The sequence below is a fragment of the Canis aureus genome, chromosome 15 (assembly GCF_053574225.1).
Source record: "Canis aureus isolate CA01 chromosome 15, VMU_Caureus_v.1.0, whole genome shotgun sequence".
NCBI classification, from domain to species: Eukaryota; Metazoa; Chordata; class Mammalia; order Carnivora; family Canidae; genus Canis; species Canis aureus.
In genome coordinates, this window is record NC_135625.1 from 42,888,222 (window position 1) to 42,906,280 (window position 18,059).

The 18,059-nt window shown below is 45.4% G+C and overlaps 1 protein-coding gene across 14 annotated transcripts in view; it reads right to left on the bottom strand.

Annotated features, from left to right (window-relative positions):
• The window catches only part of ANK1 (ankyrin 1), a 216,746-nt gene that overhangs the window by 74,850 nt on the left and 123,837 nt on the right, over nucleotides 1–18,059 (bottom strand). For all 14 annotated transcript variants that reach the window (XM_077849336.1, XM_077849334.1, XM_077849332.1 and 11 more), the window contains one exon: nucleotides 1,142–1,240. In XM_077849336.1, the coding sequence (XP_077705462.1) occupies nucleotides 1,142–1,240 (99 nt within the window). The remainder of the gene's footprint in view (nucleotides 1–1,141; nucleotides 1,241–18,059) is intronic.

The following is an 18,059-nucleotide window of genomic DNA, read 5'->3' on the forward strand; positions in this document are numbered from 1 at the left end:
TTGGTACTTGTCAGGGGATCAGGGGAAAAAAAATGCCGAATGTTCAGAAAGAACAAGTCTTGTCTATTTCACCGGTGAGATCTTTTCACCTTGGGAAGTGACATGAAAATTACAGAATTTTACCTCAATAGATGATGGGAGCTTCATAATATTTTGGTGAAGCGCTTCATAACCACACATTATACCTGTTCTCTATGTGTTGCACTTCTGGTTCTCTGCTCCAGAGGTGGCACAGTGCTTGTTGCGTGGAACCGAACTTGGGGCTGGGTGGGAGCACACATGTGATAAATAGCAAATGAAAAGAAAGAGGCCAGATGGATGAAGCCAAGAGGAAAACCATGGGAAGTAAGCAGGAAGGAAGAGAAGAGGAAGCAGCCCTCAAGTCCAGAGAGCGAGGTGATTGGTGTGGTTCTGTTTCGAAATGCTGGTGGCATCTCGCTCACTCCGCAAATAAGAAGGAGGCATGTACGAGATAAAAACAAGTCTGCAACCTGGAGGTGCCTAATTTCATGACTGTGGTTTCTGGACTTTTGCCATTGGGGGTTGTGTGTTGGGGTGGGGGACATGCCACAGGCTGCCCTTCAAGGTCATGGGTGAGGGGGGTTAGTAAGTGCAGAGCTGACCAAGGAGACTCGCGGGAGGACACGCTGGAGGGGTCTGATTCTCTTCTCCAGGCTTCAGCAGCAACACAGCCACCAATGTTTGCTGATTCTTGTTTGTTTTTCATCTTGATCCTGAAACCAAGTATTCTCATCCCCATTTGCTAGAAGAGGAACTGAGGCTTCTCACTAGCTAACCTGCTCAAAGTCACAGAGTGAGAAGAATCATCTCTGCTGGGATTTGGACCCAAGGCACCTGACCATGGGACTTCTAGGTGCTCAGCCCTGTGCTGGAGGCAAAGACCCCAAGAAAACCAAAAGTAAAAGCCCACCGACTTTGTGGAAACAGGCTTCTGCGCTCTTCAGGTGACTTTAGGGAGATATAGAACTAGGAAGCGACGGGAAGGACAAGAGAAATTCAGAAGCGCACCTGGGTTTCTCCCACGAAGGGCTGGTTTCTATGCCAGGGTTTGGGATGACACAGGAGGGACCCACATGCTTGGATTATCAATGAAAAGCTCACCATCCCCCAAGAGACGTACCTTGGTTGTCGTTTCTAGAATGATTTCTTTGTGCAGAAGTTCAACCACCATCTTCACGTGGCCTTCTTTAGAGGCCAGGTGTAAGCCGTTCAGCCCATTCTGTAAAGAGCAGAGAGGCAGGAAGAGTATGGTTAGGGGACTCTGCATTCTGCTGTTCCAGCGGTTGGGATGAGGCCGTGTGTATCCCTGGGATGAGATGTGAGAGGGGCCAGGAGAGAGGAATGGGAGTGGGCCTGAGAGCTGCTGGCCCAGCCTCTCTGAGCTCTTTTTTGCAGAAACGCCAGAATAAGAAGGGCAATAACAAGATCACCACTCCCCGGCTTTGTGTCCACCTAAAGCATGGGGCAGCTCTCACAAAGGCAGTGGGTGACCTCGAAATTCAGATCTTGGCCAGGCTTTTGGTGATCACCTCATGGAAGTGCTATAGCTTCAACCCCCTCATGGCATCAAACAGTCCATGCAAAGGGCAACACCAGTGCATCCTAAACATTTGTAGAGATAGGTGCATATTTAGCAAAAAAAAAAAAAAAAAAAAAAAAAAAATCTGAAATAAGGTCTTTTGAGAATTAAATACCACCACCAGGCCACTATAAGATTTCCTCAACAGAAGAAATCAGTATTAAAATAGCCCCTTTGCCACCTCGCCATTTCAAATGCAGCCAAAGCTCGTCTGACTGTTCAATGGGGGGTGAGGTGGGGGAGGACCAGCACTGTCCGTGCCCAGTGTTCAGGGGAAAGCAGCCTCACTCTGGTTTTACTTCACACTCTCACATGTCCTGTCTTCTGATCCTTGCACTTAAGATGCTTGGAAACTTCCTGGCAAAAGCTGACTTCCAAGAGGGCGACCTAGAGCCACAAATAATTCTGACAATACAATGGAACTCATCTCACTTCCAGTGATGAGTAGATCTTGGCTCCAAATGATTTTACTCGATGAGCACTCCCTGGGCCCTGCCTGTGTGTTTTCTTCCTCCTCCTCCTCGTCACCCACCAGTGATTCCCCCCTCTTCTCCCATTCCTTCCCATCTTTGGTTCCAGTCAATGCGGTGCCAGCCTGCTCCCTTCCAGGGGTTGCCCCGGAGCCACTGCAGCTCTGGCTAAGAAAGACCCTGGCAGTGGAAGCTTCCTCCTGATGGGGTGACCCTTGCCTGACTCACCTCTCCTCACACATCTCCACGGCTCCACCCCTCCCACGGTCCCCAAAAACCCCACTCTCCCTTTGCATCAGAGCATTCAGGACCAATGAATCTCACGGCCAGGGACCTTCCTGCCCATGTGGGCACCGGAACCCCCAGTAGTCAGCTTCGGGAGGTTCCTGATAAAACACAGGTGTTCTGTTTGGGAAGGGCAGTGCATTAATCCTTAATGGGTGAGGTCTGTGGCTTTGCTAAAACCCGCAGAGGAAGGAATGAGGAGACAGAGATAGGCACCCCAGGACAGGAGAATGGAAGGGAACTAAAACTCTCTTTACAGGGGGGCCTTGAACAGGGAAAACACATCAAGGGCCTTGAACAGGGAAAACACATCAAGGCCCTGGGGTGTCAGAAGAAAGAGGAAGTAGGCTCCAAAGGGAACTGCAGCTAATTCCCACTCAGCCAGGCCTTTCCTGCACCCCCAAACACACAGAGCACAGGGGGCCATATCTCTGCACATCCTCACAGCCAGCCTGGCAGGGGTTGGGGGCAGCTTCAGGGGGCGGTGGGAGGGCCCTCTCACCCAACATTTCTTCATGCAAATGCCTTGAAGTCACCCTTCGATGCTTTCCTCCTGCAGATTTTGTACACCATAAAACAGGGAATCCAAAGCGGTATGAATTACACTGTGGTATGAATGGGCTTATCCAATAAAGGCTGGGTCCCAGTCAGTTTTGATAACAGAAAGGGAGACAGCAATCTGTGAGAACATCTGGGGCGGGGGGAGAGGGAAGAACACTGGGTGGCAGTAAACCCGTTCCCCTCAAACTAAAGTACAAAACAAAAATTCACTGAAAAGCAATCTGTCCAGTGACTGTCCCTTCAGCTTTGCATCCTCAGCTCTAGGGAGCTGGGGCAGGTCTGCCAGGCAGCCCCTTCTCCCTCCAGAACACTGAGTTCTGCCATCGCCCCCTAAACCCAGCAGTGTTCTGGAAGGTTCCCCGTGCTCTCTCAGGAGGATCAGGGCTGCTGCTTGCGGCAGCAGCTACAGCGTGCCTCCCGCGGGGGACTCGGTGGTGGCAGCAGCCGGAGGGGCATGCTGTTGACTGCTGTGCTTTCTGTGCTTACTCGGGCAGCATGGCCCCCTCCGTGAGCATTCACTGCTCTGGAACGCCTCAAAGCTGGGAAGCTGGCAAGCCTACAAGGAAAACATCTAAGTTGACCGCAGATGCTCCAGGGTGTCTGTCCCTGCTCTTTGGAGCCAGTGCCAGCATCTCAATCCAGAGGGATTCTAGACTTCCTGTGTGCCCAGAGAATGGAGTGCAATGCAATGTCAGAGATGCCTGAGTGCCAAGGAAGTCAGGGTCCAGAGGAGTCCAATGACTAGCTGAGGTCATGCATCCTTACCAGGGCACAGCCACATACAGAGCCAATCTGATTTCCCAAGGAAAAAAGGGGCGTGAGTGGTTTTTTTTTTTTTTTTTTTGTAGTTTTTGGGTTTTGTTGTTGTCGTTGTTGCACATAGGAACTAGTATGTCTCTATCAGAGGGTAAAAGCACATTTCTTCTTGGTTTGTTCACCAGGCAGCTTAGAGCAAACCCTCAGTCACAATCAGCCATGTGGGTCTGGTCAAGGCAACTCTAGTTTGATATTCGGGGTTTTATTCCTTGCCTTGGTCCACAGAGAGCCCCTCTGCTTCTCTCCCTGCATCATAGGCCTCCCTCCCAAGGCTACCCTCTTGCAGAAGGTGACCACATAAAAGGGACCACCTGAATGGACCTATATCTTGAATTGTTAAAGCTTCCATCCCAGACCCTGGTTCAACATTCTCTTTCTTCTTTATGACTTTGTATTTTTCTGACTCTATTTTTATTTTGTTTGTTTGCTTTCAACATAGTCACCCTAAGTTGCTTCCAAGTCTATTACTATGGTGATCTGAATCCAATGTCCTCATCAGAACCATGGAAGTGAGCCCCATTTGGTAGCTCTCAGATGTAAGGTGTTTATGATGTGCACAGGAGATACACAAGAAGGCCCCGAAATCCTCACAGAACCAGATCACCCATGGAATACAGCTGGACCAAACACTTGTCTCAGCTATACTTAGAGTCACAGCAGTTACCTAATGCAAGCCATTTCCTTAATCCAATTCAGACAAACTTTACTGAGAACCTATTCTGTACCTGGCACCACACTAGAGATGATGAATAAGACAGACTCTTACCTTTGAAGATCTCAATCTAGTAGAGGCAACAGATGCATAAGAAACAAATGCAAGATAATGTGAAAATACCCCAAATGGCACACATGAGATTAGCACAGAGGAGAAAGGAGCTGCTCTGCCAAGAGGGTCAGGAAACCTTCCCAGAGGCCTTCTCAAGGCAGCCTGTGCATAGGCAGGGTTACAAGTTCATTAACAATGGCAAGATGAGAATCTGTGTCTGAGTTTATTTTATTTTATTTTATTTTTGTGTGTGTGTGTCTGAGTTTAAATTCTAAACCCATAAGCTAAAATTGGAGAGACTATGCCCCCAGCCCTTCTCATTAAGTGCCCTCCCCTCCTGTCCAGGAAGCATCTGAATTCACGAGATGCACAAACACCCAGACCACCAGCAAGTTTTCTCCAGCAACTGGCCTCAGCAGGTGGACAGCTGGTCACCATCTAGCAGCTGAAGTCGCTGGATGCCTGAACACTAATTGACAGCACATATACAGTAAGGAACTTGTACAGCTGTCTTATTAAATGCATTACTAGGGGCACCTGAGTGGCTCTGTCAGTTAAGCATTGAACTCTTGGTTTTAGCGCAGGTCATGGTCTTAGGGTTGTAAGACCAAGCCTATATTGGGCTCCACGTGGAGTCTGCTTGAGATTCTTTCCTTCTTCCTTTCCCTCTGCCCCTCCCCCTGCTCATGTGTGTTCTCTCTCTCATATAAATATAAGTAAAATCTTTTTTAAAAAGTGCATTACTAGCCAGTACAGGAAATCACTTCCAGTATTTCAAGAGTGTTCCCTGGAAAAACACTATATTTAATACTTTCTTTTTCTTTAAACAGATTTATTTTTATTGCTCAAATAAGAAAGGGGTAGGGGTACAAATGTTGTGAGCTATTTGTGTTTAGCTATAACTATGGACAGAAATGAACCATAATATACCACCTCTTCAAAACCAGGACCCATGTGTTTTATTTCAGTTAACTCAAGTTTAACTTGTTTGCTGAAAGGAAAAGGCAAGCGTGTTTTCACTACTCCAGCTACCCTTCCCAGCCCCAATTCATGACGCCGAATGGCAGACATACTGTTGAGGGGGATGAAGAGGAGGTGGGGGGATATGAGAGTAAATGCTTCAGTTAAATTAGAAGCTAGAGAGCAAAGCAACAACTACTTGTGGCCATTTTTGAACCACATGACTTCCTTGGGAAAACACCAGCTTGCCAGATACCTCCTAAAGATTCCTCCTTCTGCATCTCCAGTTACAGGTACATCTGGTTAACCAGTCCCGCAGCTTGTGGCTGCTCGGTTCTGTTTTCTCTTGGTCTATTCTTTTCTCTCTATTGTGTCGGTTTTGTTTTTTTTTAATAGATTTTATTTATTTATTCATGAGACAGAGAGAGAGAGAGAGAGAGGCAGAGACACAGGCAGAGGGAGAAGCAGACTCCCTGCAGGGAGCCCAACGTGGGACTCGATCCTGGGTCTCCAGGATCACACCCTGGGCTGAAGGCGGCGCTAAACTGCTGAGCCACCCGGGGTGCCCTGTTGTGTCAGTTTTGATCATTTGTATGGACATATCTCCAAGTTCTTTGATTCCTTCCTCATCTTTGTCCAATTTACTGGTGAACCTATTAAAGAAATTCCTTATCACCAAAACACTGGTTTTCAAAACTTTCTAGCATTTCATTTGATCCTTTCTTCTATTTTCCATCTCTCTGCTAAAATTCCTCATCTGTTCATGAATGTTGTCCACTTCTTCTACTAGATCCTTTAACACATTACTCACAGTTATTGCAAAGACCCTCTGATAGTTCCAATATCCAGGTCATCTCTGAGTCTGCTTCTGTTGATTGCTTTGCCTCCTGACAGTGGTTTTGTTATGTGTGCATGCGTGCGTGTGTGTGTGTGTGTGTGTGTGTGTGCTGACTTAGGTTAGTTGCGTGCGTGCGTGCATGTGTGTGTGTGTGTGTGTGTGTGTGTGCTGACTTAGGTTAGTTGACTTGGGTCTGAGTTTTGTTACTTTCAAATTCCTCCAGATGGAGGCTGCTGTTACCTTGAGCTTAGACTAGGAGCAGGGGCGCACAGAGGGATTCCTGTGTTCCTGACCTCCCCCCAGCTCTCATCCAGCCCTGCATGCCTGTACGTCAACTGGCATCTTTCTCCATGCTTCTGCCCCCCTCTCAGCAGTAATATGTGCTTCCTTGTCATGGAGCAGGGGGGAATCTGGGAAGTTCTCCTTGTCTTGGCCCAGACTTAGTCTTACAACCAATACCTCAAAAGGTCTTGCACCTGGCTCTCAAAGGAGGATTCTTGTTTTGTTTTTTATTTTTTGTTTTTAAATATTTTATTTATTTATTCATGAGAGACACACAGAGAGAGGCAGAGACAAAGGCAGAGGGGGAAGCAGGTTCCCTGCAGGGAGCCCAATGCAGGACTCAATCCCAGGACCCCGGGATCATGACCTGAGCCAAAGGCAGATGCTCAACTACTGAGCCATCCAGGTGCCCGAGGATTCTGGTTTTGAGCACTTTTTCCTCTTGTCTCTGTAGGCAGCAAGACCTAGCTTATCTTTCTACTTGGTCTTGAGTGGGAGTTTCTTCCTCTTCCTCCAGCAGTAGCAGACCTCTGTTCATTACTGGTACAAAACAATTATTGAGCCAGGACAGTTTCCTGCCCTCCCCCAGGTGAACAGTAGTTTTGTCTCTACCTTTCTTATAGCACCACTGGGTCTCTGCTGTGTCCTGGGGCAGAGGTAGTTTGTCCCTGTTCCTCCCCACGAAGAATGGATTTTTGCCTATGGTCTGAAGGTGAGAGAGTTTGTTTTTTTGCTTCACATGAGGGAAGAATCTGGGGAAACAGGCAAGGCTTTTTCTGTTCCTGCCTCGACCTCTACCTCCAAAGCCACCAAGTGCCTCCTGTATTCCTTTGCCATCCTGGGAGATTCTCTCTGGTCCCTTGACTTATCCCAACATTTCTCATGAACACTCAATGGCGGCCTGTGGTTCCAGACACATTGCACTTCATACTGACCTTTAAGAATTTGTTAAGATTTACCATAGCTGTTTCTTTCTCCCATACTCTGCCACAGCTAAAATGGTGACCCTCTCTTTGGAGGGGTTTACCCCTCTTTGGAATTCAGTTAACTTGGTTGCACAATGTGATCTAAGCCCTGTGAAAGGCTCAGGATAAATTATAATTTTGTAGGTATTCAAGGCCTTACTCATTGTCAGGATAGGAATAATGTTCTTAGAAGCTTTTTGCATCCTACATACTCCCTATATTAAGTCTCTAGGGACACCTGGCCCCATATGATCTCATTTCACATGGTCCCACTAGAGCAGACAACCGTTTTATGATCTTGTATGACAAAAATGTCCATGCTGAGCACACACACCTGGAGTTTTTCATCTGCCTTTGCTCTTTTTCAGGTATAATGTCAACCTAGAGGATTTTTGTGAGAGGCAATCTGTCCAACAGGAGGAGGAGGAGACCTCAGCCAGGCTGTGTTTCTTTTAACATTTTTAAGAAGAGGGAAAAAAGTCACATTCAGCCTGAATGATTTAATTTGGAGTATTTTCTTGTACCAACTGTGAGAAATTCCATTGGCAAAATACACAATTCCAGACATTTGTTCTCAGTAAATTGTTCCTCTGTTTAGCATCTCTGATTGCCCCAATTACACTAATTGATTTCTAAATGTACAAATACAGTAGACATGTCACAAGGAATTTAACTCCTCCTGTCCAATGCAGAGGATGGTTTCAAATAGAAAAGCTATGGTGCCCTGAGATGTTATATCTCTGAAAACTGTAAGAACATCTCAAAAGCTGCTGCTTCCCTTCCCATGTGGACACAAACCCTTCTACCTCCTTTTCTCATGGCTGTTTATTTTACCCACAAACATGGCTGGCCCCCACGCCCGCAGAGCAGGCAGCCCCCAGGTTGGGACCTTGAGGCTCACCTCCTTCCCCCACCCCCACCATGTGTTCTGAAACTCACTTTTTCATCCTCTTTCTTTGAGCCAAGCAGTGTGTTTCTAGAGGACTTAAGCTAACATGCCTAGGTAGTATCCAGGAACCATAACTTTTTAAATTCATGAACACCTACTGGTTTAGCTCATTAGATTAGTTAGCTGCCATCAGCCAGACCCAGAGGCAATGGAGCACTGGCCAGGGGAGGCTTTTATGGAGAAGGAAAGGACTGGAATCTTGGGAGGAATAAGCCAAGAGCAGTGGTAGGATAGGAAAGAAGTCTGAAGGCCCCAGAATGAACAAAAAGAGAGGTGGGGGAGAGGGGCTTCTAAGTAACATTGCCTTCATGTGGTCAGTAAAAGTTAATGGTTAATTGGTCAATTGGTCAATTGGTTAATCAGAAGATCTTGCCCATAATAAGGACAAGGATATACACATAAAGGGCTATACCTCTAGGCTTTTACATTTGATGTTCTACTTTCCTATTCAATCCAGGTTCTTTATTAGTTTGCTATATCTGTTCAGAGAAGATAAAGATTTGACTCTATGTTACAGAAGTTTAATTCTCCAAATAACATCCAGCCTGTACACCTGTGACTTCTAACTGCTCTATTACTGATCCATATTTGTGAAACAAGATCACTGACATTATGTATTTGGAAGTCTGCAGCCCTGAAACAGAACAGGAAATAAGAATCTAAACAAGGTTTGTGGGTTGTCTTTTAGTTTTGTTGACTGTATCCTTTGCTGTGCAAAAGCTCCTTATCTTGATGAAGTCACAATAGTTCATTTTTGCTTTTGTTTCTTTTGCCTTCGTGGATGTATCTTGCAAGAAGTTACTGTGGCTGAGTTCAAAAAGGGTGTTGCCTGTGTTCTCCTCTAGGATTTTGATGGAATCTTGTCTCACATTTAGATCTTTCATCCATTTTGAGTTTATCTTTGTGTATGGTGCAAGAGAGTGGTCTAGTTCCATTCTTCTGCATGTGGATGTCCAATTTTCCCAGCACCATTTATTGAAGAGACTGTCTTTCTTCCAATGGATAGTCTTTCCTCCTTTATCGAATATTAGTTGACCATAAAGTTCAGGATCCACTTCTGGGTTCTCTATTCTGTTCCACTGATCTATGTGTCTGTTTTTGTGCCAGTACCACACTGTCTTGATGACCACAGCTTTGTAGTACAACCTGAAATCTGGCATTGTGATGCCCCCAGATATGGTTTTCTTTTTTAAAATTCCCCTGGCTATTCAGGGTCTTTTCTGATTCCACACAAGTCTTAAAATAATTTGGTCTAACTCTCTGAAGAAAGTCCATGGTATTTTGATAGGGATTGCATTAAACGTGTATATTGCCCTGGGTAACATTGACATTTTCACAATATTAATTCTGCCAATCCATGAGCATGGAATATTTTTCCATCTGTTTGTGTCTTCCTCAATGTCTTTCAGAAGTGTTCTATAGTTTTTAGGGTATAGATCCTTTACCTCTTTGGTTAGGTTTATTCCTAGGTATCCTATGCTTTTGGGTGCAATTGTAAATGGGATTGACTCCTTAATTTCTCTTTCTTCAGTCTCATTGTTAGTGTATAGAAATGCTACTGATTTCTGGGCATTGATTTTGTATCCTGCCACGCTACCAAATTGCTGTGTGAGTTCTAGCAATCTACAGAATGGGAGAAGATATTTGCAAATGACGTATCAGATAAAGGGCTAATTTCTAAGATCTATAAAGAACTTATTAAACTCAACACCAAAGAAACAAACAATCCAATCATGAAATGGGCAAAAGACATGAGAAATCTCACAGAGGAAGACATAGACATGGCCAACACGCACATGAGAAAATGCTCTGCATCACTTGCAATCAGGGAAATACAAATCAAAACCACAATGAGATACCACCTCACACCAGTGAGAATGGGGAAAATTAACAAGGCAGAAAACCACAAATGTTGGAGAGGATGTGGAGAAAGGGGAACCCTCTTACACTGTTGGTGGGAATGTGAACTGGTGCAGCCACTCTGGAAAACTGTGTGGAGGTTCCTCAAAGAGTTAAAAATAGACCTGCCCTACGACCCAGCAATTGCACTGTTGGGGATTTATCCCAAAGATACAGATGCAATGAAACGCCGGGACACCTGCACCCCAATGTTTCTAGCAGCAATGTCCACAATAGCCAAACTGTGGAAGGAGCCTTGGTGTCCATCGAAAGATGAATGGAGAAAGAAGATGTGGTTTATGTATACAATGGAATATTACTCAGCCATTAGAAACGACAAATACCCACCATTTGCTTCAACGTGGATGGAACTGGAGGGTATTATGCTGAGTGGAATAAGTCAATCGGAGAAGGACAAACATTATATGTTCTCATTCATTTGGGGAATATAAATAATAGTGAAAGGGAATATAAGGGAAGGGAGAAGAAATGTGTGGGAAATATCAGAAAGGGAGACAGAACATAAAGACTCCTAACTCTGGGAAACAAACTAGGGGTGGTGGAAGGGGAGGAGGGCGGGGGGTGGGGGTGAATGGGTGATGGGCACTGAGGGGGGCACTTGATAGGATGAGCACCGGGTGTTATTCTGTATGTTGGTAAATTGAACACCAATAAAAAATAAATTTATTATAAAAAAATAAACAAGGTTTGTGGAGGGGCACTTGGGTGGCTCAGTGGTTAAGCATCTGCAGTCAGCTCAGGTCGTGATCCTGGGGTCCTGGGATCGAGTCCTGCATTGGGCTCTCCTCGGGGAGCCTGCTTCTCCCTCTGCCTGTGTCTGCCTCTCTCTCTCTGTGTGTCTCTCACGAATAAATAAATAAAATCTTTTAAAAATAATAGAAAAAATAAACAGGGCTTGTGGAGATAAGAAAAAAAGGGGGGGTCACCATTCCTACTCCAAATCCTAAGACTGATGAGAAAGAAAGAGAAAGAGAAGAAAGAAAGGCAGACTATGGAGATCAGAGGCAGAGAGGATGAGGACCAAAATGAGATGGTAGAAAAGGAAAGAGAGGGTGACTATCACTATGGTCTGACTATATGAGGAAGTGAATGAAGCTCCTGGCCAAAAACAGCACTGGAATGCTATAAATCTTGGTTCCTTTGCCCAAATTGCCTGCATTAAATCTTTAGCCCAAACAGAAAAGAGATCAAAAGTGAATGGGAGTCTTCCCACCTTCCCCTCTGTTCCCCTTCCCTCCCCCTTCTAGCTCAGAGGTGTCAGCATCTGAAAAAGCAGGGCAGTGAACCAGAAGGGGTGCCCTGCAGAGGTGCTGGTGGCAGTGTGTCTGCTCTGAGAAAGAGAAGGGGGCTGCTCCAGTGGTTGGGAGACTGTTACATGAGCAAACAGGTCAATACACTGAGGATGATGGGAGTCAGTGAGAATCAGGCTCCTTACTATCTACAGGGATTTACAAACATAGAAAGAGGAAGGCCTCAAAAAGGAACTCTGAGGTGTTGGAGTAGACCTGTAAGTACTGGCATGATCACATGGATTTAAAAAATATATATACATAGATAAATGCAGAACTAGAGAGATGTATGGACACACACATGACGAGAAGTAGCAATGAACACATCGAGTGACCAGATTTTGGTATCTAAATACCATTTTTCACTAAAACAGACCTTGAAAAAATGGCTGATCCACAGCTGAGGCAGGCAAAGCACAAAACCACCTGGATAGCAGGTGCCAGAAAGGAAAGAAATGCTCAAGGTACATTAAAGGGCACATTAAAGACGAAAGAAGCCAGCCTATTGAGAGCACTTCTACTGGCCTCACTTGGACTGCACATCAAACAAATCATGAGAGTAACAGCTTATGACCCATCAAATAAAATAGGACCCATGATGAGTCTGAACTGGTATAAACAAAGAATGAAAAAAATAAATCATTGAGGGAGGAGGAAAAGCTCATCCTTCAGTGGGATGCCAGCTAATGAATGTCATAGAAAAGACAGAGATGGAGAATCACTCTCTGGAACAATCATAGTAGCAGCTGATATGGGTAGAAGTTATCAACATATGCCAAGGCTGGTGGCTGGAAGTTTGATGAAGAACAGGATATTGGGCATTCTATCAGAATCAGAATATGCTCCCCATACCATCACACACAAATTACTAATCAATGATCAAGGGAAAAATCAATGATACCAACAGATGACCAAAATGAACATCACCAAGGGTGGAAAGGGAGCATGATTTCTAGGGTATCCTGCCAAGAATGCACTGCTTGGTCTAGTCTTAAGGAAACATGAGCAGACAGACACACAGCTGAGGTTCAAACTATAGAATGGAAACTGTCAAAAACATGTGAGACAGGCAAAGACTTGAGGAAGCATTCCATACTGAAGGAGGGATGAGAAATGACAACTAAATGTAGTCTGAATAGACTCTTAGGAAAGGGCGGGTGGGAGGGAGGGAGAGAGAGAGAGAGAAGGGAGATGCTTGGGGGTAGGCAGGAAAGGAAGGAGAGGGTGAAAAGGAGAACAATTTCTCATTATTTGGACATTCAGCAAAATTTTTAATGGAGTCTGTGGATGGTTTTTTGCATCAGTGCTGATTCCCTGCTTTGGAGGCCTACAGGGTGGTTCTGTGGGAAAGTGCCCTTACTTTTGAGTGGTACTCACTGGAATGTTTGGGGCAGATGGGGAGTTATGTCATACATAGTATATATTCTAGATAAATAGGAAGAGCAGACAGTAAAATGGTAATAAAAAGTTTAGGTGACAGAGATGTAAGAATTCCTTGTATTGTTCTTACAACTCTTTTACAGGTTCAAAAGTATTTAAAATGTTAGCAAAGAAAGGTAGTGGTAGAAGAGAAGAGGCTTTGGGAGGAGGGACCAGTGTGGTGGGGAACTCTGGGCTCTGGCTATGGTGGGAGAACATGAGGGGCCCGTTAGGGTTCCTGCATGCCTACCGACTCAGTGCCAGAAAGGAGCTGAGCATGCAGATCCTCCTATTTCTGAAGGACCCGTGAGGTATGAGTTTCTCCAGAGGTCGGAGATTATTCCAAGATGGAAGCCCCGGAATGCAACCACCCCAGGCCATCCCACCTGCTTCCTCTGTCTCACCCAGCTATCGAATAGCTCCCCAGAGTCTGCTTGGTGGGAAAGGTCTGCTAAAAATCTAGGATCCTGGAATCCAATCAACCAGAAGCCAAGAAGAGCTGAAGTAATGACCAGAATCCTGGTAGAAAATCACCCCAATCTCCTTTGTCAGCCTGCACTTGTCCTAGGACCCAGAAGGTAGAACGGGAGCAGAAACTGAGCATCAGCCCAAATTCAGAAATGGGTGGTGCAGATGGAAAGGACCAAGACCAGCTCTGAGCCCTTGGCCCTCCTCTGCTTCATTACAACCTAGATTTAGCTCTCCTACCCAGGTAGCTAAGATCCCGTGTACTAGGTATTCATGGGAGGGAAAACACTTAAATGGTTTTTACTATCTTAAAAAAATTGGAAAGAAAAGAAATAGAAAGAAACCCACACTAATCAGAGCCCTGAGAGATGAGTCAACTCGGATCACCTCTCTCTACTCCCCGGACGCAAGGTGCACACACCTGCACTGAGCAGCACCCTGGTCCTGCTGCAGATCCAATCCACTGCAGGGGCTGAAGGCCCCCTGGGAGCCCAGAGCAGGAAGTGTGAGCTCAACTTAATGAGAGACAGGGACTCTCAAATTCAGCTCAGCAGCTAAGAATATCTCCTGTGGACTAGAAAGAGTTTCTATGTCCGAGACCTTGGCATTCCTTTAAAAAGATTAGAAGAGCCAGACCTTCAGAAGAAGGGCAGTGAGGGAGGGGGTCAGAGGCCAGGACACTGGAGAAGGAGGTGAGGCCTCTATGCTGTCTTCCTGATGTGTCCCCTCACCTCCCAGGCCTCAGTCTCTGTATTTTCAAAATGATAGAATTGTCTTGATCCCCTGGCTTTCTCCTAATTCCACAGGAAAGCTATGCAACAGCTCTCAGCAAACAGTTAAGATGTGCGTGGAGAGCTGCGCAGGAAAAGACACAACAAGATTCACACCAAGCTGTTCACAGTGATTTGGGGGAGTGAGGGGTATGTGGGGAAACTTACAGAGGACTTTACATATTTCTATAATTTACATTTTTAAACAACTACCGTGAAGTCATTTTGTTGCTAAATTAAAAATCACAAAACGGTTAAAATCAGGGACACTGTAGTCAAAAACAACAAAGACACTTATGGCAAAAAAATTCAAAATCAAATGAGGAATTATCCCAGGCAAATTCACAGGTTTAGTCTATTCCAATGAGAAAGAACTGGAATTGTGTTTAGCATTTCCCATAATAACCAGAGAGGCAAATCTTCCTTTAAGGCCCAGATCAAATGTCATTTTGCTCCATGAGTTTTCCTGTCCCTTGGTCTTTGCCACACCATGACGTCCTGTTTCCAGCTTCCCCAAAGTGAACTGTTGTCTTAACCTCGTCCCCAGGGCATTCACTGATAATCTCTCAGGGCCCTCATCCTGTGGAATGGCTTTTATCTGCTCTTGTGTCTGTGTGTCTCAGAGTGGAACTTTCTGAGGTCCTAGGTGTTCCTCACCATCAGATCCTAGGTCCTAGCACGGGGCCTGGCACATAGCACACACTCCGTAAGGGCTCGTGGAACCTGACACACACACAGGGCTATCTTGTTTTCTCAGGCTCTCAAGACTAAGGATATCACATCTGTTCTTCATATTGTACATCCATAGCAGTCAAATCCTAAAGTGGAGTGTGGAGGGCGGACTCTCCTTAAAATGTGTTCCAGATCATTCTTAATGATGCCATTCACCCTTTTCCTGGTCCCTAGGATCCCAGAAGCCTCCTTGTTCATGTCACTGAGCCGGTTGGTCAACTCTTCCTTAATGGAGGAGAAATGCAAACTGGAAATGAAAACAGCTCAGGGAGGGCCTTCCCGGAGGAGTAATGGGCTCAGCTCCATGAGTGACATGCAGAGTGCTGAGACCCGGGCTGAGAGCTGGGAGCCCCTGGCCTTTGTTCTGGAAGACTCTTCCCCTCTTTGCCTCTCCACCAATGTCAGGAGGTGAAGTGAGGTCACTGGGGAATGGCTGGGAAGGGCAAGGATCCCACTGCGGAGCTGGGATCTCATTAAACACCATGGGTCAGTCTGACTCATGACAAGTAATCAACTTACTTTAAAACTACAAATTAGTCATGATCATTACCCAGATAAACATCAAATAGCTTATTTCTGCTGAGATGCAAAGGCAATTTACCTATTTAAATTAATCCAGGGGGTGGGGCTTTCCAAGTCCCATCTTTCTCACTGACTGCCTTCTCTAACAGGAACCAGAAGGATCCATGGTACCAGGCACAGGGGAATGTGGTTGCTTCTCTTGTTCGACTGCAATGGCAGTCTTTCTGACTGAACAGCACTTTCCCATGCTGGGGCTGCAATCATACATCCTTTTCCTTCCTTCATTGGTATCCAAAGCTGCACCATGGCAGCAAGTTTTAAGAGGCTTGATAGTCTCCTCTGATCACGTGGGGAGGCTGTCTGGGTGAGTTGGGGGTGGCTACAGGCAGAGTCAGGGAACTGTGTAGCTGAATACCATCTCTGTCAACAGTTCCTAAGGAAAAGATGACAGAGGAAAGTAACAGACTCCATATCCACACTGATCTAGATAGAAGTAGTCCCTTGGCCTGATCAACCACCATCCTCATCACCCATCTCCCGCTGCCCCATGCCCTCCATCCTGCCTTTGCCTGGCTCTTCTTTCCCACTGCAATTTCTCTACCCCATTTCCATTTCCATTTCTCTACCTGACAAACTCTTACTCTTCCTTCAAAGCATCTTTGACTCATTGGCATTTTAGCCACTCCCCAGACCAAGAAGTAAAGTGAGAGCAGGCACTCAGACTTACTCCCCTTTGAGAAGCCGGCACATGGCATACTGCAGCAGCTCAATAAACATTTGTTCAGGAAATGCACAGCTGAATGAAAATATCCTGTACTCATTCACTCAATTTGTAACCTTCTATTTACAAGATGGACTTCCTTTCCCTGCCTCTGAATTCTTCAAGAGAAGGGGATGAATGAATTTAGTCTCTAACAAGGAGCTTGGGCATTCGTTGGAAGTGGTCATAATACACGTTTGTGGAATAAATGAGTTTGCAGAGAAACTTAAGATGATCTTCCTACCACCAGCTGATCGAATCCAAACTCATAAAGCTCAGAAGATATTCCAAGTAACCTCTAGACCTCAGCTTTCTGAGTTATAAAGTGAAAGCTGAATGTCATGACCTCCTCCTGGCTCTAAGGCTCTTTAATTTAGAAAGGTAGCAATCATCACAATTGCCAAAGCCCAACAAATACTAATCAGAAGATTTGGCATGCGGCCACCATAGAAAAGATTACTCTGTAGCCAAAACTACTTGTACCGGGGCTCCATTTATTCAAAATGCCTAAAATCTTTTGCCTTCAGGATAAACCAGTACCCAGCAGTAATGGCATTCATATGGAACATACATGTGGAAACCCAGAGAACATCAGTAAAACTAGAATGGTTTCACATGCTTTTGTTGGTTGTGTTTTAGCACTGGAAATCATTTACGTTTTTGTGATCATTCAGATGGTCAAGTTTCTGATACTTCAGTAAATACTGCCACATACTTGACTGCTGGGGCTTGTGCCAGAATCAGAATCCCCAGCATGCAAGAGTGTCATTATTCCTAAAAATGACTATTTCACAAAGCTCTGAAAAGTGACAACAGACAGGGGCGCCTGGGTGGCTCAGTCGGGTAAGCACCTTACTCTTGATTTCAGCCCAGGTCTATGATCTCAGGGTTGTGAGATCGAGCCTCACATCAGGCAAGCAGGCTCTGCACTGGGCACGGAGCCTGAATAAGATTCTCTCTCACTGCTCCTTCTCTTTCTCTCTCTCCCCCTCTCAAAAAAAATTAAAGTCTTTATTTTTATTTTTTTAATAAATTTATTTTTTATTGGTGTTCAATTTGCCAACATATAGAATAACACCCAGTGATCATCTCATCAACTGCCCCCCTCAGTGCCCGTCACCCAGTCACCCCCACCCCCCGCCCTAATTTAAGTTTTTAAAACAGTGACGGCACTCAGATGGGTGAAGTGTCAAATACATCACTTGACTCATTGGTGGGAACAACAGGCTTAGCATCTACTGACTGAATTTATAGAGGATATACTATATGTCGATGAATCTTGATGAGGAGCACCAAATAAAATAAAGTCCTCTCTCCTTGAGTGCCTACATTTTAGTGGAGGAAACAGGGATGGATGAGGAGACACGTACACATAGATGCATAATAAGTCTGGTGGCTCTCAGTACTGTGGAGATAAATAAGATAGGCCAAGGGGACAGAGGATCCCTGGGACGCTCCTGGAAACCTCTCCTAACTCTTTGCCTTATGCCAGTACTGTGGACAATTTGGCTTCTCTTTTGGGCATGACATTTTCTTCTGGGGTCGTAAGTAACTTTATTTCCTATTAGGAAGGCCAGCTGAGCCAGTGTTTGGTAAAGTTATAAGAACAGAAGAGAGGGAGGCCTGAGGGGCTCAGTCAGTTAAGCCTCTGACTCTTGGTTTTGGTTCAAGTCACGATCTCAGGGTC